At 35.4% G+C, this 25,381-nt stretch overlaps 2 protein-coding genes across 2 annotated transcripts in view; one reads left to right on the top strand and one right to left on the bottom strand.

The window, feature by feature from the left end:
* The first annotated feature begins 1,120 nt into the window (after positions 1–1,120).
* LOC144442975 (chondroitin sulfate synthase 3-like) lies at positions 1,121–9,429 on the top strand. The gene is made up of 6 exons (XM_078132349.1): positions 1,121–1,738; positions 2,769–2,886; positions 3,566–3,681; positions 6,354–6,536; positions 7,320–7,526; positions 8,602–9,429. Exons 1-6 carry the CDS (start codon positions 1,121–1,123, stop codon positions 9,427–9,429), a joined length of 2,070 nt encoding a protein of 689 aa, XP_077988475.1.
* Positions 9,430–15,703: 6,274 nt separating this feature from the next.
* Positions 15,704–25,381, bottom strand: part of LOC144443746 (chondroitin sulfate synthase 1-like) — a 58,153-nt gene continuing 48,475 nt past the window's right edge. Inside the window, exon 2 of the mRNA XM_078133289.1 lies at positions 15,704–17,242. Within this exon, the coding sequence (XP_077989415.1) occupies positions 15,704–17,242 (1,539 nt within the window). The remainder of the gene's footprint in view (positions 17,243–25,381) is intronic.

Raw genomic sequence — 25,381 nt, 5'->3', positions numbered from 1 at the left:
TACATGGTTATAGACTTGTATACAGTTGCTAATAGTCTGTAATTCTTACGTAGGTGTTTTTTTTGTATAGTGTATGTTGCATTAAACTAATATAGGGGGATGTCATAAACTACTCAAAGCCCATCAATGCTTAGCCAAAAGGCTTATTACAAAGTCCTGCTGACAAAAAATCAACAAGCTGTATAGATTTATGAATAAAAGGTTAAACAGACTGTTGGCTATAAGGTTTATAACTTAACACATGATATGACAAAGAAATCTGCAGTGTGCACAGACGTGATTCAATGCCATATATATATGTCCCTTTATCCTGAATCCTGGCAGTCTAGCAACCGTGTACTACGTATACTTGGAGATTGACATTCTCTACAGACAGTATACAACTCAAATGAGTACAGGAAAAGCAGATACACAGACACTGGATATGGGGCAAATAGCACAAGGTCGAAGTTATATACTAGTATGTGTTTAAAGAAATTGGTCTTTAATATTAAAGAGAGTGACAAGAGAGTTGGAGTGATGGTGAAGTATTGGGATTGCCTCAGGATGTAGTCCAGCTAGGCCAAGGGAAGTCTTTGGGCAAGATTGAACCACAATAGTGACATGTCAACAGCTGTATATGTTACCTTCTAGGATAGAGCTATGTTGTGTAGATGCTTTGATAGAGACAGCAGTGATTGTAAAATCCCAGGGAGTTGAGGAAGTGTGTATAAAGGGATCATCATGCCACTGTAGGTCCACGCATGGGAGTATAATCGCTACATAGAAATTTACAATATTATCATTCATAGTTCAAATATGATTTCTAAGAGACTTGGGATTTCTCTCACGACTCACGGTTATCATATGAATAAACATTTACCAATCAATGGTAACTTAGGTAAACACTAATTAAAGCCTAATTAATACTAATATTTACAAGATATTAGTAGACATGGTACAGTTTAGATAATTATATGAAATGTTCTATGTGAAAATTTCAGCGAATTCTTTGGTTGGATTCATCCATCAAATTGTAATGATCATGTGACAACAGTTGTTTATCATATTATTTTTCTAATAGCGTCTATGCTGCTTGTGTTTCCAGGTATGAATTGATAATTATTTGCTGTGGAAAATTATGAAGAGGAGAAAATGGAGAGTGAGCCGCACCAAGTCATTTGCAAGACATGCAAACACTCCTCATTCTTTACTTCAAGACAGAACTCTTCTCTCCATAATTGCTGGTATCATGTTTGGCGTCGGTATCTCTACCTTATTCTTGATAGAACCTCTTCCCATGGTGCAGTTCAACTTACCCTATTCCTTACTACCCCAAGATATAAGTGATTCCGGTTGGAGTGGATTTTTTAAGGGGAACAGAAAGGACAAGGACAGAGATGATATGTCAAATGAACTTCTGACAAGAAAACCGTTGTATGTCGGAGTTCTAACTGCTGGGAAATTCCTGAAGACTAGAGCGACTGCTTGTAACAGGACTTGGGGAGAAAGTGTTTCAAAACTGGAATTTTTCAGTCAATTTAAGGACACTGCTGATGACAACGATTTGCCAATTGTAGGTCTTCCAGGAATTGATGATAATATTTATCCTCCGCAACAGAAAGCATTCACTATGTTGCAATACATGTGCCAACATCATGTCCATGACTATAACTGGTTCTTCAGGGCCGACGATGATGTCTACATTAAACTCGATAAATTGTTGGCTTTTTTGACCACAATTGATCACAGAATGATGGTGAGTATATTTGCACTGAAGTGTACACTCTTCATCAAAAGTAAATTATTATCATTTTTTGTACAGAATAAGTCAAGGTCTAAGGAAGACAATTATATTTCATTGAAATATGTTAATTCATATTTCATAGTAGCTCATTGCAAACATAATATAATATTTGTTATCAACAAAACCTAATTTTGTCACTCAACAGTGCAATAAAACATCATTTGTTATGTTTTCAAAGTATTTTTCGATTACCATACTAGTGTATTTAAAGTGGCAATATGGACGACAAACTGTTATTTATTTTGGATTTTTTATTTATTAAATAACTCTACTAGGTTTTACTACTTGAAGAAAACAATGGGATACAAGGTGTACGAAGTCTGTGTTTGTAACTCAATAAATTGTAAGAAGCTAGAAAGCGTCTGAAAAGTTTGTACAATAACAAATATTTTTTACTAATATTTTAATTTTTGGTAATTTATTGAGTTGCATACAACGACTTGGTATATATTTGTATCGCAATGTTTTTTTTTCAAGTAGGAAAACAGAGTTATTCAATGAATAAAAAATCCAAAATACCCAACTTGTCATCCATATGGCCATTTTAAAACAATTTTTGAGAGTTATGAATATAGTTTGCTTTCAGAAGGTAAACGATCATATATTGATTAGAATTGCACCAGTCTCTTGGGATATTTTTTGTTAAGTCTCATATTCTTCATTTAATTTCTCTTCAGATATTTTGAGTTTGTTCTTCATTTTCAGGTTTGTAAAGGAAACTGTCCTAAACTATTTTTTATTTTCCCAGTTACTAGTAGTCTCCCAAGGGCTTAGTGACTGTTCACAATCACTCCCTCAGGTCACTAATTCACACTAAAGAAGACACTTGACTGTATTCAACAATTTTTATTCAAAGAAAGAGTGAACAAAAGCCAGGAGAACTGAGCAATTCTACCAGTTGATATAAAATTTATACCAAAATTATAAAAAAAAAAAAAAAAATTGATCAAAACAATATATAATGTATTATTTCTCCTTGTAGGTGTACATGGGTCAGCCTGGTCATGGTCTACCTGAGGTTCGGAATAAACTTGGACTTGATGGTCATAATTTCTGTATGGGTGGTCCTGGTGTTGTCTTCAGTAGAACAGCTCTGATTAGTAAGTTGTAATCATATCATGTGTGTAGTCCTGTCAAAAATGAAAATGATAGAATGAAATAATTTCTTTTTAAATATCTGTCAGTATACTTGCATTTTTACCTGATATTTTAGGATTAAAATAGAACAGGAAGGTTGATTTACTCTCACATATAGACATAGTAATGCATATCTAGCAGGTGAAGTTGAAGACCAAGAATTTATTGAATGATTGTTATTTTTATGATGCACCTAGGTGGTCAATTTGTATAATGAGTATAAACACTTATGTAAAGCACTTTCTCTATATTCTACACTAATTTATAGCATTCATATCAAGTGTAAAAGTATACTGTTTCAATTGGTTTATTTGCAAGCCTAGCATGTGGCCTTTCTAATGTGGTCAATTAGCAAATGAAACAGTATACTTTTACACTTGATATGGATGTCATAAACGATTGAGGTACATACAGAAAATGCTTTACTTTTGTGTTATGGGTTGTATTTGGGGTACCAGGAATAATAAGTATCTTCATCCACCAAACAGTGAAAATAACACTCTTCCAACAATGATCATGTGTTCCTATCTTGACCTACCATGTTAATTCTTATGTTGTCACAGTCATATAAATTGAAGGCATAAATGTTTTGTAAAAAGTTGGAGATTTAAAAAAAGTCAATTTTTGAATGTTTTTTTCCAGATCTATGTCCCCATATTGACCAATGTATGAAAGAAGTTGTTTCAAAGGAGGAAGATGTGGAGATTGGTCGATGTGTCACTAAACACCTAGGTATTCAGTGCACAAGATCATGGGAGGTAGGTAATTCTAGTCAATGATTGGCCAAAATTGTGTCACTAAACACCTGGGTATTCAGTGCACTAGATCATGGGAGGTATAATGATTGATGGGCGATGTGTCAATCATATACACATGGGTATTCAGTGCAATGGATTATGGGAGGGAGGTACCACTAGTCAATGGAAATTTCATGATATTTATGATGAATAAAGTAATAATGCTAACAACTGGTTATATTGTGTCATTAAACACCTTGGTATGTAGTCATTATACTTTATGGGAGGGAGATGGCAGGCTCAGTCTATGATTGGCCAATGTGTCATGATACGTACTAGGGTATTCAGAGCTCTTCATAGGATCTTAGGTAAATCTACATAGTAAGTGATTGGTTGATCAGTCACCGTACACCTGGGAATTCTCAGTACCTGAAATAGAATATTACTGCCTATACTATAGTCACATCATAAAAATAACCAACATTGAATTTCTTGGATGACACCACAACTTCATTCTACATGCTTCACATTCATTAGTATTGGTGCACGTGAGAATAAGCTGACCTTCTTGTTTTATTTTGACCCTCTAGTACGAGGTACCAAGAATTGTACCGGGTACCGAGAATTGTATACACAAGACTAATCAACGGAGGTTTTCTTTACCCTTACTGGGTTTAATCCAAACAAGTTAAAATTTAGTGGGTAATTTTAATCTAAATTTATTTACGCAATGAACATGAAAACAGTAGATTCTCATTTATAAACTATCCTGGTCTGAAAATGTTAATCTAATCAATATTGAAAGAGTTGAACTAAGTATAGTCAGGAAGAACTGATAACAAAATATCTCGAGGAGAAATGGTTGTAATTAGAAAGAGTGGGTGAATATCACAGTAGATCCACCATAATGATAGCAAATCTCAGCCTGAAGCTTGTAGAGGTGATGTTGTACAATATTCTACCTTAAATTCTTGATGAAATGTCATAGGCTATAAAAGTAACATTTAGATAAAGTAACTTGATCACTCATTTCTCCATAGTATCTATTTCCATGTACTAGATATAACAACAATTCTTGAATTTCTACGTGCTAAATGTATACATAGTCCACATGACTTTGAGAGCTTTCTTTCTTTATTTAATAGCTAAATAAAAAGCCTTTCCAAGTGTTTTACTTCATGAAGTAATAATGCTCTCATTACAAGATATAATCCAATTTTTTTCAGCTATTAGAAATGATGTCTCAGATATGTGATTCGACATTCTATGGTGTTATTTTTTGAATACTATATCTAAGAGTAAAATATACTTTATATGAAATAAAGGGTTCGGAGCTAGAAATTGTGCTATTGCAGACACAATGTAAATATTGGCCTGAGTTCATTGTATAGAATATTGTTATAGGTTCCTCTCAAATCTAATAGATACAAATTGTCAATCTTATTAAAATCTGATCAAAGAGGAGGATGGAATAATTTTATTTATTGCATTATAGTGTCTACTGTACTTGTCCTTTCTATTCAGACTTGTTGGTATGTCGGTGACTGCCTTAAATCAGCTATAATCAGATTAGAAAGTGTGTGAATGTTCACATAAGCTATTGCTGCTTTAAAGTGGCCGTGTGGATGACAAATTAGTATTTATTTTGGATTTTTAATTGATAAAAAAACACTTGGAAATACAATGTGAAAGAACATATATCAATGTTTGTAACTCAATAAATTGCAAAAAGCTAAAAAGTGTGTAAAAATTTTACACATTTTTCAATATTTTGTAATTTATTGAGTTACAAACATGGACTTGATATATGTTCTTTCACATTGTATTTCTAAGTAGAGAAATGTAGTTGAGTTGTTTTGTCAATTAAAATTCACAGATAAAGAACCAATTTTCATCCATATATATCCACTTTGAATATCATGTCAACTTAAAAATGTTTCCAAGTGTAACACAACATATTGCAATGTGAAACCATAACACACCAATAATAATTACAAATATATAACGTAATTACGGTCTAATATTATCAGGGGTGAACAAATCCACTGGTCCTGGGTCCGGTGACTAGCTATTTTTTTGGGTGGACCACACAAATTTTACCTTGTCTGGTCCGTTGGACCAGTACCTTACTGTTAGTAACTATGTTAAAAAGTCTTCTGAATATACCGATTCATAGGTAAGATTTAATGTTTCACATTAGCGGGACCTGGGACCACTAATTCTTTCAGCAGGACCACTGGATTTTATAAGGCACTGGTCCTGGGACCACCAGTTCACAGAATGATTTGTTCACCCCTGATTATGATACAAGGACTAATAACAAGTTGAGATGCGACTTAAAATAAATAAATACACTAGTCTTAGATTAAACAGTACAATGATAAAGATTTAAGATAACCTATCACTAATTATACTACAGCTGGACCGACTTGGCCAATGAGAGGCCTTAATTTCAGTTGGTTATATGGTTTAATATATAACCCACTCTTTCTTAGGGGTGTGACCTATATTACACTCGGCACTCAATTTGCATGCAACAAATTACATACAATTTTGAAAAAAGATCTGTTTGAGCCAATCACGCTGTAGTATAAGTAAGATAGACAACTTGTTCGGTAGGGTTATGTGCCAAAAACTCGGCACATAACCCTCCCGAACTCGTTGACTATTACATATTTGTCATTTATTTCTAGTTTCTGGATTTGTTCTACCATGCCTATGACCAGGACTTCAAGGAAGAAAAACCATATACTGGGAGTTTACAAAATAACCAACATGTAGAGAGAGCGTTGACTTTACACTACGCCAAAGAACCACATATCATGTATCGACTACATAGATACTATGTTACACAACAATTGAATAAAGTCACACAGGTTAGTATTATATCAGCTCAATTTTCTTTTCATAATTAAAGATTTAATTTTTCCATTTTAGTAATTTTTTTATTTGAGATAACAGTTGGATTTCTATCATCCCTACATGTGTATGATTGGTTCCTTTTTTAGCAGAACTGAACTGAGGTTCAGTAGTGCTAACTACATTGTGAAATGTCTGTGTTGTGTGCATGTGTGTATGTATGTGAACAACTTAAAAGTAAAAACTGCCAGACCTTTGCCCTGAGATTTGGTGGAACATTACTTTGGAAGTTACATAATCACTTGGCTAAAGTCCGTGGGATGTGCCATTATCCTGTAGGGATGTTTTCATGTTTGAAGTGTTTTTCTCTCACTATTTTTGGATTTCATTTGTGCAATTTGCCATTGGCAGTAATTTATAAAAATGTTAGCTGTACGGCCAAGATATCATAATCAATTGATAATAGCGTCTTGTAACTTAATTTTTCTCATGATGTACATAACACTATTCAATAATATTTCTCTGTATAGACACTAAAATCATCAAATACACCAGTCGATGCATAATTTATATTGGATAAAACTCAAATATAAATCAAAGCAGATATTTGCTATGCGAAAAGTCTCTAATACAGAATCTTAAAACATAGGGTGGTGTGTCATCAGTGATGACTTGTTAAATGTCATAGTCAGTATATCTACTGGCTTTTTAAAAACAAAACAAAGCCAATACTTTTATAGTAAATCAGCAAGTTTTCAAAGTCAAAGATTTCATTCCATAAATGTTTCCTTTCCTTCAAGGACATCTCGGAATTGCGACAAAAAATTCACATGCTGGAAAGCAGCAGTTTAAATACTAAAATCTCAGGGATTTCAAAGAGAGTGGGTAAAATACACAACCTGACTGGTATTGGAGAAGATATATGGACTGCATTCACTCTAGATATGAAATATACAGTACCAGAAACTGAATTGCTCAGAAGGTCTGAAAGGATACAGTTGCAACAGGTAAATAATAAATATAGTATTGTGTTGTGTTGTGTTGTGTTGTGTGTATTGTATTGGATCATATCACATCGTATCATAGCTTATATCAGATTGTGTTGTATCGTATTGTATCGTATCATATATTGTAACGTAAAGTAGCGTATCATCGTATGAGATCGTATCGCATCGTATCATAACGTATTGTGTTGTATCATATCAGATCATATCGTATCATATTATATCGTACCGTATCGTATCATATCATATCATATCGTATCATAATATAGATGTAGTAAATGGAAGTGTGTCTCCACTGTTGTGTTTTAAGTTTACATTTTACTTGAATCTTTAAGCAAAATGAAATGTAACATTCAAAGAACTGTTATGATATGACAGCAGTCGACTCCCTTGGAAAAAGGCTATACCTACAACGAAAATACTTATATTACAAAATGTAGTTTTATCAACGTAATACAAATTAGCTCCTGCATGACAAAGAAAACCAAGCAAATATCACACCATATATCAATCATATGACAAGGCATCATTTAGTTTCCATGGATTCGATGTGGTTGCCATGGATTCTATTCAGTAAAAACTAATTTGAGAATGAATATGACAGCGTTCAGTTGAAAGGCGTTTTTTTCTCAAATGAAACTAGGTGTTGAGATTTTGTCAAAGCGAAATATTAAAAAGGATTCAATGAACTACACATCGATGAAGCTACAGGTAGATAGACACTGAATTGTACTGATACTAAGTGTTATCATGGAAAATAATGCAAAGACTGGATTGGAAAGTCAGCTGTCACCTCGGGGTCTAGTCACTAACATCAATTTAATAGACAGAGTAAAACTCAGATTGCTGCCAATGGCATTGAAATATTCCTATTAAATCACAATCCATTGAATCAATACAGCATATTTATAAACACACATACCTTGAAGGTCAAATTGGTTCAGTAATATGATTTACTACAAGAAAATATTACTCCAGGAAAAAAAATGGGTAAGAGCTAAGCTTTTGAATGTTTTATCAGTTATTGCAAAATTTGAAAAAAGTAGTGTTAATTAAACTTACAATTTTGATGTTGCAGGTCGTACAGAAAGCAGTTCTCTACATCACTCAGGAGTACGGATCGAAGCTGGAGTTTAGTCACTTTGTTAACGGATTCTACAGATACTTTCATGGTCAACAAGTTGAATATTTAGTTGACTTGGCATTCCAAGATACAACTGAGCACACAAAAACTACTAGAACAGTACAGCTAATACAACCTGTGAGGAAATCAAACATTTCATGGAAGTTACAACATACTGAGTTCAGTTCACACCTCCATTTTGTCGTGGTCGTGAAAGAATGTGTCCAGTTTCAAACTTTTATGAGGAATTTTGATTTGAGAGTTTCACAGTCATCTCAGTCTTCTGTGACATTACATATCATGGTTGCATGTCAAAGGTCAGAGGTGGATATTATCCAATCAGCACTGCAGGTTTACAAAGTCAAATATCCCATGATGCAGTTCATACTCACGGCACTAGATGAAACATCTTCACAGTGGCAGGGTTATGCTAAGGCATTTATGAACATTAAAGGAACGAGAAAAAGTCTCATCTTATTCGGCAGTGTGTACATGAATTTCACATCTAGTTTTTTACAACGTTGCCATAGTAACACGATTGAAAATCACCAAGTATACACGCCAGTGCCAATGATAATGAACGCCAGGTTAAAGATGTCAGAAATCATGGAAAACAAGCATCCCATTGAAGACAAACTTTTTATATTTTCTGCATATAGTAATGACATTGATACGGTGAATATTTTCAAGGATACAAGTCCACCAAGTTTTAACAAATTTGTAGAAATCTTTCAAACACGAAACATTAACATATTTGCAGGCTATGATCCAGGACTTATATGAACACTATATTGCTGAGAGTATCATGTTTGTATTTTGTTCTTGTAGTAGTTTATATTGTCATAAACCTTTCTATATATACATACATACTTGAATAAAATCCTGTCATCGTTTAGAGGTAGTAAAATACACGTGTACATAAAAACAAAAGAAATGAAAAATGGAGTATTTGAACACTGAGGGCAAGAGACAATGGAAAGGCTGTGATTTTCGTATTGTGAAGATTTTTGATAAAAAACGGGATGGAATAAACTGATACAAAAGTATAACTGTAAATGTTGTATTCACTCCTTGCTCATAACGTGTGATGTTGAAGCTACAAATGTTTGATTTGGTATAATTTATGTAATTAAAAAATGTTCATCCACTTGACTAACCATTGGTAGGTTTTTTTTTCAATATATATCATCAATTCACTGTTGCTACGAGCATGGACTAGTGCTTGGCATATGTGTGTTAATTTGCCGAATGCTTATCCATTTTGCTATCTAGCCAAGTTGTTACCTTTGCCATACACCATCATTTGGCTGCTGCTATGGACAATGGGCATGGTCTTGTTGCTAGGCATGTCTTCACTTTTTGAAGTTTATCCAATTATCTTGGTCATCATTTGGCTATGGCTATGCACAATCGACATAGTCTTGTTGCTAGGCATATTTATACACATTTTCCCAGTTATCATTGCATTATATAACATCAATGGGCTGTTGCTATGGGTATAATCTTGTTGCCAGGCATATCTGAATTCAGATTTGAATGTTTATTAACTTGCCCGCCCATCCGATTTTATCTTTTATCAATTACAACCATCCATCATTTGGCTGTTGCTATGGGCATGGTCTTGTTGCTAGGCATATTTCCATACATTTTTTTGAATATTTATCCCCATACATATTCATCCATTAACTTTGCAATATGCATCATCAGTTGACTGTTGCTAAGGGTGTGGTCATGGTTGCTAGGGAAATTTACCATGTACTTATATGGTGCTACAGAACTTTACACAGTAGTTCCTGGTGTGCTAAAAAATGTCACACAAATGCATATTTCCATAACCAATCAGCAAACCAACTATCAATAAAACTGACAACATACTCTGAGACAAAACACAACAATGTAAGCACCACCCAATTTACACAAGTTCAATAGATGTTTTATTTGAATATATATTTACATCATTTTGCCAAGAAAAGTTAAGATCATCATCATCATCATCATCATTATTATCATCATCAATTGAAATACTTCTTTACTTTCATTTTCTTAAATCATGATTGCTTTTTTGTAATTTAAGACTGTGGTATATTGTAGGAAGACAGAAGATAGATGAATTGACACTGGTATATGACCGACTACGTACATAGATAGAAGAAAATTGGAATGAATTGTGATATATAAGAGTCTTGGTATACATGACGATAACTGAACAGTGAGTTGAATGTTTTGAATGGAGATGCTATGGCAGTGGGTATCGTGTGATGAGTTGTGGGACTTCTAGCAATTTGTCTCTAGTGTAGTCTGTAAGGTATGCTGTGATATAGCGCCCTCACAGTTGGCATCGGTCAACCCCTTACATAGATACAGCAGGCCAGTGTGAGTGGCACAACATGACGTACCTTACAGTCTATCTCTACTGTAGTAAGTTGTATTGTGCTCAGTTGTATGAAAATCTGCTGTGCTGTGCGTTACACAAAAATCTACTGTATATGTGCAGTGTGTTATGTGAAAAATCTATGTGTTGTGTCAAGTTGTGTGCTCAGCAAGACTTTATTTGTACCGTAGTTGTGTTGTGTGTTATGTGAAAATCTAGACTGGAGTGTGTAGTTTTAGTTTCAAGTTGTGTGAAAATCTTGAGGACAGCTATAATGTATCTATTTTGTACGTCGGGATGTATGTAGATTGAAGTCACACTGTATTGTGTGTCAAAACAGTGCATTTTGTGAAATCTAGTTTGCATTGGAGCAGTTCTATTTAGATATCAAGGCCTAAAGCAATCACAATAATATGAAACATACAAAATGAAAAATGAAAAAAATCATAGCAATTTTGTGGCAAAATACTCTCATATTCTAAAATAAAACAGTACTACATACTAATGTATTGAATCAAATTAAAAGCCATGAAACCAACTTTAAACTTGCAATGAATGAAATGACAATTACAACCGACATGCTAGCATCAGCCACATGGTTACTACATTCACTATCTGTATTTACTAGCCCAAGCTATGCTGTAACAATTGACACATTTTCAGTCTGTCATGCGCCCATTATCAGAAAGACAAAAGATTGTACACTTTTTGGCGATGAGGGCGCTTTTTAGATTTCTGAGGACCAGAGTACTGAAATATACTTTGAAAAATTTTCTAAAAATTTCATAGCAAAAGTTTAAGTATTTTTGCTCTTTTTGTTATACCATGTAATTATTTTGAACTTACAAAGTACTTTTTCTGGAATTTTGTATATTTCTTTATGTAAATTGTCTTGGACAGGTGTCCATGATGAGAACAGAGAGGGTAACCGGAACATGACACGCTATGAAAATGGTCAGTGCCTCTTCTAACATGCCATAAATTATCCAACGGCATTCCCATATACTTGCTAATAAGCAGATACATGACAGCAATATTTGCATCTGCAGCTTAAACATGCAGAGAGTCTGCTAGCACTGAGCAAGCAATTTGTGCATGTTAGCATTGATTTCAGTGTTAGCATATTGCTGGTGTATAGTGTCAAAGCATTGGGGGGGGGGGGGGGGGGGGCAAATGTTTACACAGAATTACGGCAAAGCTGTAATATACATTTCAGTAATCGTTATGGTCCCTAAAAATTGGAAAAAAGGTCAAACTAAAACAAAACTACATAATGATAATAATGAACGAAATAAATATCACAGAAATACAAAATTCATCTACTCTACATTTTACAAGATTTCAAAATTTTGACAGAAAATCAAAACAATTCAAGTAATGACATAAGCAAATCTTTAAAAAATTTCAACACACAAAAGCTGTGAATTTTCGTAGCACCATTCATGAAAAATTTTTCTTTTAAGTAAATCCGATTCCAATCACTGCAACATTGCACTTTTCTCTAGCACCTCACAACAAAGTCTCAGAATAGCACAGGTTATAATAAATTGATTTGATATTTTTTTAAAAACACTGTACATTTTAATGACATCTAACAGATTTCTATGTAATGCTAGTATACTACTAAAGGGTGTGTTAGAGAAAAACAAAAGAATACAACCCTAATGCATTTGAGGGCGCACCTACATCAAATAGTATTTTTTTGAGTGTTGCTGCTCATGTGTTTACACAATAACGGGAATCTATCATCAAGGTACACATCCAGAGGTGCAGACACACTCAACAGAAATATACCATATACAACCTAGTGTTTCAGGTGATAGTTGATTTTCTGGTTCCAAGATGCATTTTATGAGAGGATGTCGCTTATGTTGTAATGTTACATTTAGTCTTGTTTTGTTTTTATTACGTTTGAAATAACATTTTCATCAGGAAATGACGGAAAGTCATGTTGACCTCTTTGATTATGAGTGATTTCATCGGACGACTAAATGCCACCAATGTCAGAGAGGGATTTTAGGGGTGAACCCAGGGGTACGGTGTCAGGTGACAACCATCCCCGGAGTAGTGCGTGCAAACCCCTCATCAGCGTGTACACAATACATGTCGTTGTATGGAGAGACGCGCAATGCATCTTGGAACCGACAACAGGTCTATTCTCAAAACTAACAAAGTGCCCTCGGTTCTCCAACATTTGCAAATTCATAATCATTTGTTATATTATATAAATCTCAGTTAATAAATACAAATTCATTGTTTCACGACTTTGCGAAATCGTGAGATTAACCGTAGGTTCCTTCAAAGAGTCTGTATGGTGCAACTATGGATTATTCATGTCATAGCAAAATATACGGCAAATGTGACAAAAATGGTGTTGCTGTGTTAAAATATGCCAAGTTATATAACTCTAGATACTTTTATATTTTATTTGAGTAAGTTTTACTGTTGTTCCTTTTTTCATTCATCATAATTGGTCTGTCTTTTTTAGACCACTAACGAACAGGAAAATAGGTTGGGAGGTAGTGAACTGAGATTATCAACTAATTCCATTGAACAATTGCGTGATGCTGGCAAGGAAATCTTTATCAATCTGGGATTTAACAAAAAAACTGTAAAAGTTTGGCAGCACAAGTTATCATTGAGTAAGGTGTTCATTGAGTAAGGTAATCTGTGCAAAGTCTTAGTCTAGAACTTAAAATATGTGAACCATTACAGAAGTTGTTAGAAGTACACTGACATGACCGATAGTTTGCATTGTGTGCTGGCAGTTTTTGATGGGGGTTTGCATTTTACATTTTGAGTGAGGGTAAATTTAATATGTGGTGGAGAGGGGGGGGGGATATATAGTATTGCTTTAATACCCTGTTCTCCAAGATAACTGTTGAGAAAAATGTTCCACATCATAGATAAGTGATATGGGTTTTATACACTAAGCTTTGGTGATTGACAGCAAATGATAACATAACAGTAAAACACATACTAGTTGAGTTTGGTCAGTGCAGTACTCGTACTGACTGTCAAGGCACAATCATTTTTTTTCTTAAAGCCATGCTTTTGTCAATTGGTCAGGATACACTGTGTATCATTTAAACGGCATCTACTACCCAACACTACAGTAGGTACAAAGTGGTGATCTACGTCCCAAGGAGAGGAGTTACCTCCATTTTGTCTGTCTGACCATAGACACCCCACCCACGTGGTTTGAGGGTCTCTAGTCTGACTGAAATGGGATGTATATTTTCATTTTTTGTCTGTAAAGGGGGACCCGGGGGTCATGTTGTTTTTGTATTTTGATTCATAACAACTGCTTGAATCTCGTCTGAAAAGTGGTATGTAATCTGCTGCTGTTCATGTCTGGGTAGGGATTTCCATTGGTAGATGTAGATACACCTTCCCACCACTTTGTTAGGCAAGTAACACCCACCCCCACCCCCACCCCCACCCCCAGGTTTTATGTATATAGTGCTGTATATAAAACAGTACAACTGATATGATAACAGTGTCACAGTTGAATATACTGCTGTCAGTTGCCTAAGGGGGAATCAAACTTTTACAATGAAATGTACTAATATCTTCAGCAAAAGACAAATTTATGGATAATTACAGATACAACTAGTTTTTTAAGTCATTTATATTAAAGCTGCACTATCCGCAACTGGAACATTTTTTAAAAACATTTTGTTGGGTACAATAACTAACTTGTAACATTGTTAACTGTGATCAGTAGCACATTAACTGTAGATAAATGTATTTCTGTACCTGTATACATGATAAATCAAATCTAATTGGGTCCGCACCAAAAATCAGCGCCCTCAACGGCAATCAATATTTCAACCTGTTTCTCTAATGTTTATAGATAATATCGACCAACAATCATGTACAATGTTTAATTAGTGATATTATAACGATTTTCAGTGAATGAATTGCGGTTGTCTGAATGAAAATTGACACTCCAGTTACACCAGTGCAGTTTTAAAAGGCGACAAATTCAAAACTAAGCTTTTGCTCGAGATTTAAAACTTGCCACTACACTACCTACAGATATCATGTCTTTTTGATAAGTAGTTGACCCATTTTTAGTGAACATACCTTTGGTTATTTGATGAAAAAAAGATCGCAGTTGCAGGTAGCGCAGGTTTAACTATAAAGACTTAACCTATATTTGTACTATCATCATTCTACTTTGTAGTTTACCTTGGATTATTTCATTTCAAAACATCTTTCACATAAAAAAAATTAATTGACACAGGAACTGATGAAGGTGACATTTTAAAGCTTTCATTTCCTGTGCAGGCACACAGAAAAAACCCAGACTTATATTAAAAGTAACAGCAACAGTCATAGAATACTTTATCATATAATATATCTCTCTCTCTTTCTCTTTGTCAATATGTTTGCTTCTAAAACTACGAACAGTGCCTTGATCTGGGACACTCAAATATTGAATATATCGCCCTCTAGAGGTAGTGTGCCAAAAGGTCGATTTGCCCATAATTCATCCCCACATTGCTTACATGTTACCACCTGAGGGCGCTATTCAATGGAAGGTCTGGTCCTACTTTGGTTCTAAGTGACTGGCTCCATCCAATCAGGAGTGTTTGGTGTGCATGTAACGATGCAAAATCAGTACTTCTACACATATATGCAGCATTCGACTTTAGTTTATTGCTGATATCGTTGAGTGTCTCACCTCCTTGTATTACTACTCTGTTGCTGTTTACTTCTCTGCACAAATCCAGCCAAGTCAGTTTCACTGCCATGTGACGACGCTCTGGACCCTAAACACATTTGAAATTGTTTTGGTTCAAGTGCAGGATCACAGATAACAGGATGGTAAATATGAACGAGTCCAACGTCGGCTGATCGGAATACTGAAACATTGCTGGCGACGAATTTGTTATAGAGATCGACATCTTCCATACCCCATCCCACAATAGAAGAATCAACACCACCAACATGCATTAAGTCAGAGTTATACACACACACTATTCCAAAGCCGTAATGCCGGAAAAATCCGGACCGCTTACTTATGATAATGTTGGATCCTGCAGACCGTTTCCTTGGATATACAACTTTTGGATCAAACTGACTGAAGACTTCTGGATAATAGACTAGTGCACCCTGTTTGGTATTTTGACGGCATCGGTTGAGAAACCCAGAAGTGAAGTACATGTCTACATCTACAAGGAACAGGAGAGCATCTGGAGGAAACTGGGATGCTCCTAGTTCTATGGATAATCCACGGGAAAATTCCCCAACAGCTTGCACAATGCGAAGTTCTGTTTCAGGATACTTCTGTTGGTAGTAGGCCACCAGTTTGATTATTTCAAGTGACTGGTCATTTTGGGCAGTCTTAAAAAGCACAACTACAAGTTTAATATCCTCATCAGTGACCAGACAAGTTCTGTCTAAATTCTCCATGAACCTCTTAAACGTTTCAAATCTACCGGCTAGTGGCAACACAAAATGTATCGTCATAGGGCTGTATTTTGTGTTAAGTGCATTTGAATAGGAATGAAGTTTAGGGTTTGGTTTAGGAGTTTTCATACTATGGTCAGGCAACTTGGCGACTACTTTCTCTTGCATCTCCTCTCTAAATTCAATCTTTCCAAACAATTGCTGGATGTACGAATGTCTTCTTACGGGAACATTCCGTTTTTTTCCTTTATGTCTACGATACAACAATAACAGATCCAGTACATAGTCTGCCCCGTACATCGGATTAATTCTTTGATATCCATATAAGATTTCTTGGAATTCTATTGTTCTCCCGCGAGCTAGGGAGTTCTCGTTAATCATTTGCATAACCTGAAGGACTATATCATCTAAAGCAGTCCTTAGAGTGTTATCCAGACCTTTTCTTGGGTTATCAAGTTTCCAAGAATGCAAATACTTGGTGAAGAAATCCCATTTTAAACTTACATCGTATGACTTTGGCACAGTTTTTAGGAGAGACGGAGCAAGACCCAATTTTGCGCTATCTTTCCCCTCATCTGACGGAGGAACCTTCAATAACTGATTCATGTTGTGAATTTCCCGATGTATCCTGAGAGTTTTCAGCTGTAAATCAGCTATCTTCTGACTTTCAACGTAATGGTGCATTCGATGTAAATGGGTGGTGTTTTTAATGGGGTGTAATGTAATGGCTCGTTGATGTTCAGAAACATGTAGTTTTCCAGTGAAGGCATCTTTGACGTTATACTTGTGATAAAACAACTGTTGCATCTGTGAAAAAAGAATAACGAAAAGAAATTATGACTTAGAATTTGATTTTAAAAACATGAGGGTAGGAGTATTATTAAATATATACATACCAGAGATTACTTGCACTGGTGCACGTGCATACTAGTGGTATTTTCACTGAAGTGCAATACTGAAAACATCATTGTATACCTGCTTGCAAATGATATGCAATGAGGACGTGCTCTTTCGCTACACACAATGAAATTGCATGATCGCGCTGTATGATTTTTATGGTAATTTGCCATTTCAGACAAACATCTGTTATAATAACAGAACCCCATGTGACATGAGTTCCAGTGTGGGTACTCAGGAGTATTTGCACTCATGTTTGTAGTGTTTTCTACTGCACTTTCACGCCCTACATTGTATGCACATGAAATGAAATTACGGGCACAGAGAACACTGCAAGCACTTAGTGCAAATACCCCAAGTACGACACACTTGCACTCATGTGTCATGGGGTTCTGTCATAGTATTACCAACCATAATTGTGTGTGTGTGTGTGTGTGTGTGTGTGTGTGTGTGTGTGTGTGTGTGTGTGTGTGTGTGTGTGTGTGTGTGTGTGTGTGTGTGTGTGTGTGTGTTTCTGAATCAATCAATCTCTTGATCTACTCTAGAATTAATCTTACATATTATCTGTTAAAGACCCAGTTGGATTAGGATTAAAATGTATTTATCAAAAAAAAAAATTTATCTGGCAGAACTATAGAAAATATTAATCCTGACCTATACAATCTACATATAATTTATAACTCCACTGATAAGATAACAAATGCAAGAACATGGGGCTGAATCCATGGTCTTTGATATCACAGAAAAGTGCATTGTCTTTCACTTAAATTTCAAACGAATACAGTCCAAATGTCAACCTTCATTTTAATCCCTTGAACAAGACTAGAACCAAGGGTCCAAATATTATTATTTAAAAGTAATACAAGACAGCTCCCTCAAGCTGGTCTCCGTCCTCTCTCATCACTCTATTTCTAGACAGCAGTACTCTCCAGTTTAGCGCTCTCTATCACCAAGAAATGGAAATGTTATGATAGGCCCCACTAGACATTAACAATGTTGGCATACCAAGGGCTTCGATGACATACATGTACTGAATGACCGTGACTTGCAAGACACTGCACGTGTCTTTATTTTACTTTACTGCTTCTCCTTAAAGAAACACACTGTGCAATATGGCAATCAGTCTAGACAAACACTGGCTTAAGTTAGTCTGGAATCTTGAGGTACTACAGCAGTATTAGTTCCACCAGGGACTGCAAAATGGTGCTTGAACTTACTCTACACTCATGCTAATGTTAACATACTTTGAATAATCCATCTGCCCCCCCCCCCCCCCCCCTCCCCTCCAAAAAATACATGTATGAAAAATTACTGTAGTCATAAAATCCTATCAAAACAGATCACATTATCTAGAATTTCATTCTGTGGCTAAAGTTTACAAGTTCATGAAGGGATTTCTCTGTCAAAATGATGATTTATTTGACCTCAACACTACCACCACCACATGTTTACCCCTTGGTGATTTAACATGGATGCCACATTACAGAATCCATTAAGCAAAAGATATCAACCAAATATGAGTACTCATTATGAGACAATCACTAAAAAAGAAATTGTCAAAATCCATGCATTTATTTATTTATTTATTTACAATGAAGGATATGAACCCGTGGGTACCCATTGGTTCCTTGTTCTGTTCAATGTTGTGATTGATTTCGTCAACATAAAAAATATCACCATTATGCCAAAAAAAGAGAGAAATGTTTCTGGTCAGGACATTTTGTCTGACTCCACAGAAAGTGGTAAGACAATCTGACTACAGAAAGTGGTGAGACCGTATTTTTGTTTTGTTTTTATTCTCAACAAACCTGTCACTAAATCTATTTATGACAGTTACTGTTCTTCTTATTTAATACTTTAGAGCAAGTGTGTATGTGGGGCAGATGTCATTTGCTTGTTCATGATTGGCTTGGCAGTTGTCTTCACTGAAGACTTGCAGGGAGGGTTATTTTTGTGTTTCCCCCTGGATCTGCAGAGTGCATGGGCTGGAAAAACATGAAAAAAGAGAAGACTGATGCGAGGGTATTTAAAAAATATAAGTGATGCGCGAACTGATCAGAAACAACTTCTTTTTTTGGTCTTACTATTAACACAGTGTGTGTGGATACAGCAAATTGTAACACTGTTATCCAAATACCCTTTTCTACAACATTAAAGTAGGCATGGGTTGGCATATAATAATCACAACATAGTGTACTAATAAATGTGATATGCATGATAGGTTTCAGTCTTAGCTATATGTACACAGTTTTTACTGTTTGGAACACTGCTGTCTTCACAGCTGGAACCACAACAGTGAAACAAAATCAATGGAGAATAAGTCACCTTTGACAAGAAAAAAGTCAAACAGCCTCTGGTATTCCAATACTAAGACACGCTAGGAATATTATACAGAACATAAAATTTCCCCTCAGTACACTCTATGATACCGGAAGCAACATAAATGAGTCGTCACTGATATTTGTGATACATAAATAACAGTTCAAGGAACATCACAAGAAATTATCATAGGACTATTAACGAACATTATTGCATACACGTCAGGCAATGACAAACTATTTTTTTTTTACTATTTACTATTCTCAACAAATGTCTTACAGATAAAATATATCACAGGATCTTTGACCTAGCATGGTTACCCAACTATGTGACCTAGGTCCTCATATAGGCAATGTTGCTGATAGCCAATGTTGTTGATAGTTTCACTGCATACACACACAGACAGACAGACAGAATTCTAACAAGACTTCATCATTTTCATAGGCCAGCAATATTCAACATACTAATACTTCATTATAAAAACACATTACCGTATTTAAAAAAAAGACCTGTATTGACCATCACGATACCGTATACTTGAATAAAACACTGTCATTTAATATTTCATTTTCATGACATTTCGTTTTCGCTTTGCAAAAGTTGGGTTTTTGTTTCATCTTTTAATGTACCAGTCAGTGACCACACATGCACACACCTGTACACAGAAAGTCTGCCACAAAAACAAGCAACATTTCACAAATGTGTACATATTCTAACTAGACATACTAAAGCCTATCAGGATACTAATCTGCAGTGAAAGTATATACCAGATCACCTCTGAACAACTTCACAATTCAAATCTGTCACTAGTAACAAATTTGCAATTCAATATGGACACTTGCTAAGAATCTAAACACTACTAGGATTTTATAATTAAATTAAAAGCTCTTCTAAAAATCAGTACAGTTTTTCCTGTTGTCTCACTTTTTTTTTTTTAAGTTTACATTTGATCTTTCAAGATACAACTGCTAACATCAGACTGTGGACCATTGGAACCTGTTACAAACTGGGAAAGTACACACCTGACTTGGATTAATAATACTTGGCACAGCATGCTAGAAGTACAGAGACAAATACATTCCATCATTTGATGAGAACAGGTTTATGGCCACTTTATATAACAGTTCACGTTCACAAACAAATTTCCAATTTCCTTGGAATTTCATGTACACAGACAGAGGCCATAAAACTTGTATTACTATTACACACTATCAAACCATAGTGTGTATACAAGTCTCTGTATGTCCTACATGATATGTCAAGTGTTATTAATCCAATTCAGTTGTTTACTTTAACTGTTTCCAGTGTTTGTAACAGGTTTATACGTTTATTCACAGTCTGATGTGGACAGTTAAAGATCCATGGATTCTCCTCTCTCTCTGGTTTTCAATAGGTCACTAAAACAATAGCTAAATTATTTGATTTGACAATACAATGTCTGCATGGGGTCCCAACAACCATTGCCTTGATAAAGTCCCCATTGATTAACAGTCTCTTTTCTCCTGACAACAATTAAGACAGGTGCCATCACAGCAGTTATAGTTACAGTACCATGGCAGTTATAGACCAGAGCTGAAATTTAACTTCTACACCTGGTACTATGGTACTAGTCAGATTTCTCCAAGTCAACTGATTCATCCATTGGTCTAACAGACTACCACCTTACAAATTTAGTTATCCAGACACATTTAGTAACTTCTACGTGCCCTGGACAACTGCTTAATTTATAAACCCAACTATTTGTTAACCTTTTCTTTGAAGTGTGTACAAGAGAGTTTTCTCCCCTTCTTAATTTATGGGGTAATAATGATGCAATGACTTCATTTTGCAAATGTACGTCTGTCTGTTGGCTAATGTTTGAGGCATTTGTTTCATGTCTCAGTCTGTACTCTGACCTAATACTATAGGGTATGTGTATATGCAAGCATCATGAAAAGGATCCATTCTAAATACTTTCAGGATTAAAACATATATACTATTCAAAATTGTTTAAAAAAATAACAGATCATACATCGAAAGAATTCTGTTGAAAATTTGCAAAGAAAAATGTTATTTGAATTAATGAATTTTGTAGAAAATAAGGTTTGTAAATTTTTACAAGTTTTAATTATCTAAATTCCTGATAGCGCTATTAACACTGACATACTGCGACTGGTGACTCAACAATTGAAAGTTTAGACAAGAATTGTACATTCTACCTTTTAACAGCTGTCTAGATCCCTGTCTGTCTGTCTGTCTGTCTGTCTGTCTGTCTGTCTGTCTAATGCTTCCCCTATCCCCACCACAAACAACCACAACTACACCAGCATTTAGTATCCTTGAGAACTATATCCATCGTAAATCCAAAGTTGGCAAAGCAGACCGATAAATCGGATCAAAGTGAACAAGTAGAAGTAGCCACTAATTCACCAATATCACAACATATGTTTAGAATTACACCTACAAACACGATTTCACCTTCAACAGGAACTTCCAGGTCATGACATAGCAGTTACTGATATTGAATTCAGGGCCATACATTACTCTTGGCAAATCTCATCTGATTAGTTAGCAATGGTAGTCTGTAGGCAGTTTATATGGTAGCCTGTGAGTGTGACTGTGAGTGTGAGTGTGACAGTGACCACGACAAGTTTGCCAATTTCTACTATGTGTTGTAATGTGTCCTTCCCAGTATAAACTATGTCAGTTGGAAAATTTAAACAGGAGAACTTACAGTAAAGCACAATTTTTTTATAATACTAAATCAGAGGATGGAACTACTGCATAACAATGTATTTGCACCTACATGGACGACTTACAAAAACACACGAATCGGAAAATTGAAGATATACATGCTGCCATAAATGAATGATGTGTTTTCTTTTTAGAAATGCATGTAAACATATGACACTAGATACATACAAAACGCTGCACATTTGACCTACTATTAACCCCTATGTAATATACTTTCATGATTAGACAAGACAGAAATAAGTTGTTTCAATTTCTTTCACAAAAACAGAATACCACATTTTCACCTCTCATCAAAACACCTGTGATCAATGAACTGAACGATACTATACATTCTATTTACTAATTCTATTGCTTTCTTTTGAAAACATATGAAGACAATGAACAAAATAGATGAGACCTTCGACATGGTCTGGAATATCAGTATCAGCATCAATATTCCTGTTGACAGCGTTTTCATTTGGCATTTAAGTTTTGTCACGCTGTGTGAAAGGATTAGGGAACTACAAATGACACTACATTTCATTCATCTCAATAACTTCCATAAGCTACTTTCAATTCCTTTGAATCAGAAATGGAACACAGAAATGCACACATGTGGCTCTGGGTTGTTATGACACAGTTATTGATACCTACAGGAAACTTTACTCTCTGCTCAACATAGGCTGACCTTTTCCATAACACTGCTAATGAGACTATTTCACCTTTAGCATAGTATCTATTCAGGGAATCTCCGCAAAGGGATACTCACAATATTAATCTCTACGATGAAAGAATGAACACAGAGAATGATACATCATGCTCCAGGGGAAAAACTGACTTGACACTCGTATACATTATGGATATTATGCGTCAAAACAAGATGACGAAGCTGTCATCTTCCTATCCTTCATCTATAATTCAACATCCGGCTTTACATGTACGATGATAAACTCTCTCATAGCCTCTGGAGCATCGCTAGCGCTGCTAGCAGAAAGAAGCTGTTTTGTATGTACCTGATCTGCCAATATCTACCGTATATATCCTGGTACTGTCATGTGCGCCCTCATTACTTACATAGGACTAACGCTTCCTTGACGTGTTATTTCGACACACCTTGTTATTGCGACGCTCCCTAGCACTGCGTAGTCAATAAGGGCACACAATACAAGGATATTAGATAGAATACAAGTATTCAGCAGATATCGGTACATACAAAACAGCCGCTTCTGCTAGCAACACTCCCAACATGCAAGGCTATGAGAGAGTCTAGTACGGTGACAAAACTGATATTTTCAAGAAGAAATGTGGGACTTTCAACTGTCGAAAATGGATGTCTGCTCCTATCGCTATGCCTTTAGGACACAGACTGCTGAGTTTATACAACAATAAATGTGTTTATTTATTCATTTATTTCGGTAATTAACATCCTATTAAGTATTATGTACTATGTTTTCTTAGTCTAATGTACTTTGTATGTAAGTAATTTACTGTATTTTATCTTTCACTTGCCTGAAAGACTTTCAATGGGAAAAGGTATTCTATCAATGCTGTATTATATATGTAGTATGGTAGCTTTGGAATAAAGCATGTTTTCTTTCTCTGTTTCTTGTCTTCTTATATGTACAGATGCATTCAACACGTCAGTGATAAAAACTAACCATGGCTTCATTTTGAACCTAAAACCTCTTTTTTAACATGCAAGTACATTTGTATCAAAATAAACCATTCTAGTAACACTGCAGTTATGGGTGGCAATGATTACTCTTCATAGGTCCTTCAAGGCATCTAGTCTGAACAGTGGATATAATTGTTCACTAACAAGGGTCTCCTTTATATTGTCTTGGGATTTACTTAAAACAGAGCTGGTAGACATCTAGCCAAGCCAAGGTTGATTTGGTACACATGTTGTATGATATCAATGGAAGTCTTACAATGTACAATACTGTCAAATTAGTCTAGTTAACATGGTATTGTACCGTTTTAAATCATCTCTCTCTCTCTCTCTCTCTCTCTCTCTCTCTCTCTCTCTCTCTCTCTCTCTCTCTCTCTCTCTCTCTCTCTCTCTCTCTCTCTCTCTCTCTCTCTCTCTCTCTCTCTCTCTCTCTCTCTCTCTCTCTCTCTCTCTCTCTCTCTCTCTCTCTCTCTCTCTCTCTCTCAATTTGATGCAGGATAGCATTAGACTACAGTCAAACTTACTAGAAATAGGCATACACAAATACAATGAAGATACAACCATGTCTTTTTAGAAAACAATATTCCGTTAAAATTTCCGTATCCAAAATTACTTTAGTGGGAGGAAATATAATCCTATATAGAAAATGTAACAGAATTGGTTCCAAAAATAATTCTTTGTTCTTGCTATTTTCTGCGCATTATGTCAATTTCTTTAGAAATTTATAATACACGCAATACATTACACAACTTTGCCACATCCATGCACTGCTTGGAAAGGAATAAGAATAAAGAACATGCAATCAGAGAAATGTATCTCAGCTAAAAACCAGACTTTTAAATGCATTCCCACAGACATGGACTGAGACAGTGTTGAATAGTTGATGCAGACCACATACAGTGCAGTGCCAATGGAATGAGGCTTACTGGCTTTAGAACATTGCTACCAAAAACATTCTGGTTCATCTTGTCGAATACCCACAGCTTGGAAAGATCAAAATAGAGACGTGTCTAGTCACAATACAGCCATTCTGAAATTTATTCTCTGGTTTGGAATTCAAGTTATGACTGCTGGACTGCAACAAAAATGCTGGGAAGGAAATTATCTGTTGTTTCTGAAACTTACGCAGTGTACGTTAATAGAGTACCACAATACTAGCATCTATGAAATATGCACCTCACGATACACTTGTCTTCTATGTTTACACATGTTGCACTTTGTTGGTATTGTAAATCAGTAGGAAATGTTAGGGGAGGATAATGGCTGTTAATCTGCATGGCCTTTTGATTGTTTAGGTCCTGAGGCTTGTAGTTCTAGTCATGCACAGACATCATTTGATAGTCTGA

Source organism: Glandiceps talaboti, chromosome 12 (genome assembly GCF_964340395.1).
Source record: "Glandiceps talaboti chromosome 12, keGlaTala1.1, whole genome shotgun sequence".
NCBI lineage: Eukaryota > Metazoa > Hemichordata > Enteropneusta > Spengelidae > Glandiceps > Glandiceps talaboti.
Note: the sequence above shows the minus strand (reverse complement) of the source record. Positions and strands in the feature narration are given on the sequence as shown.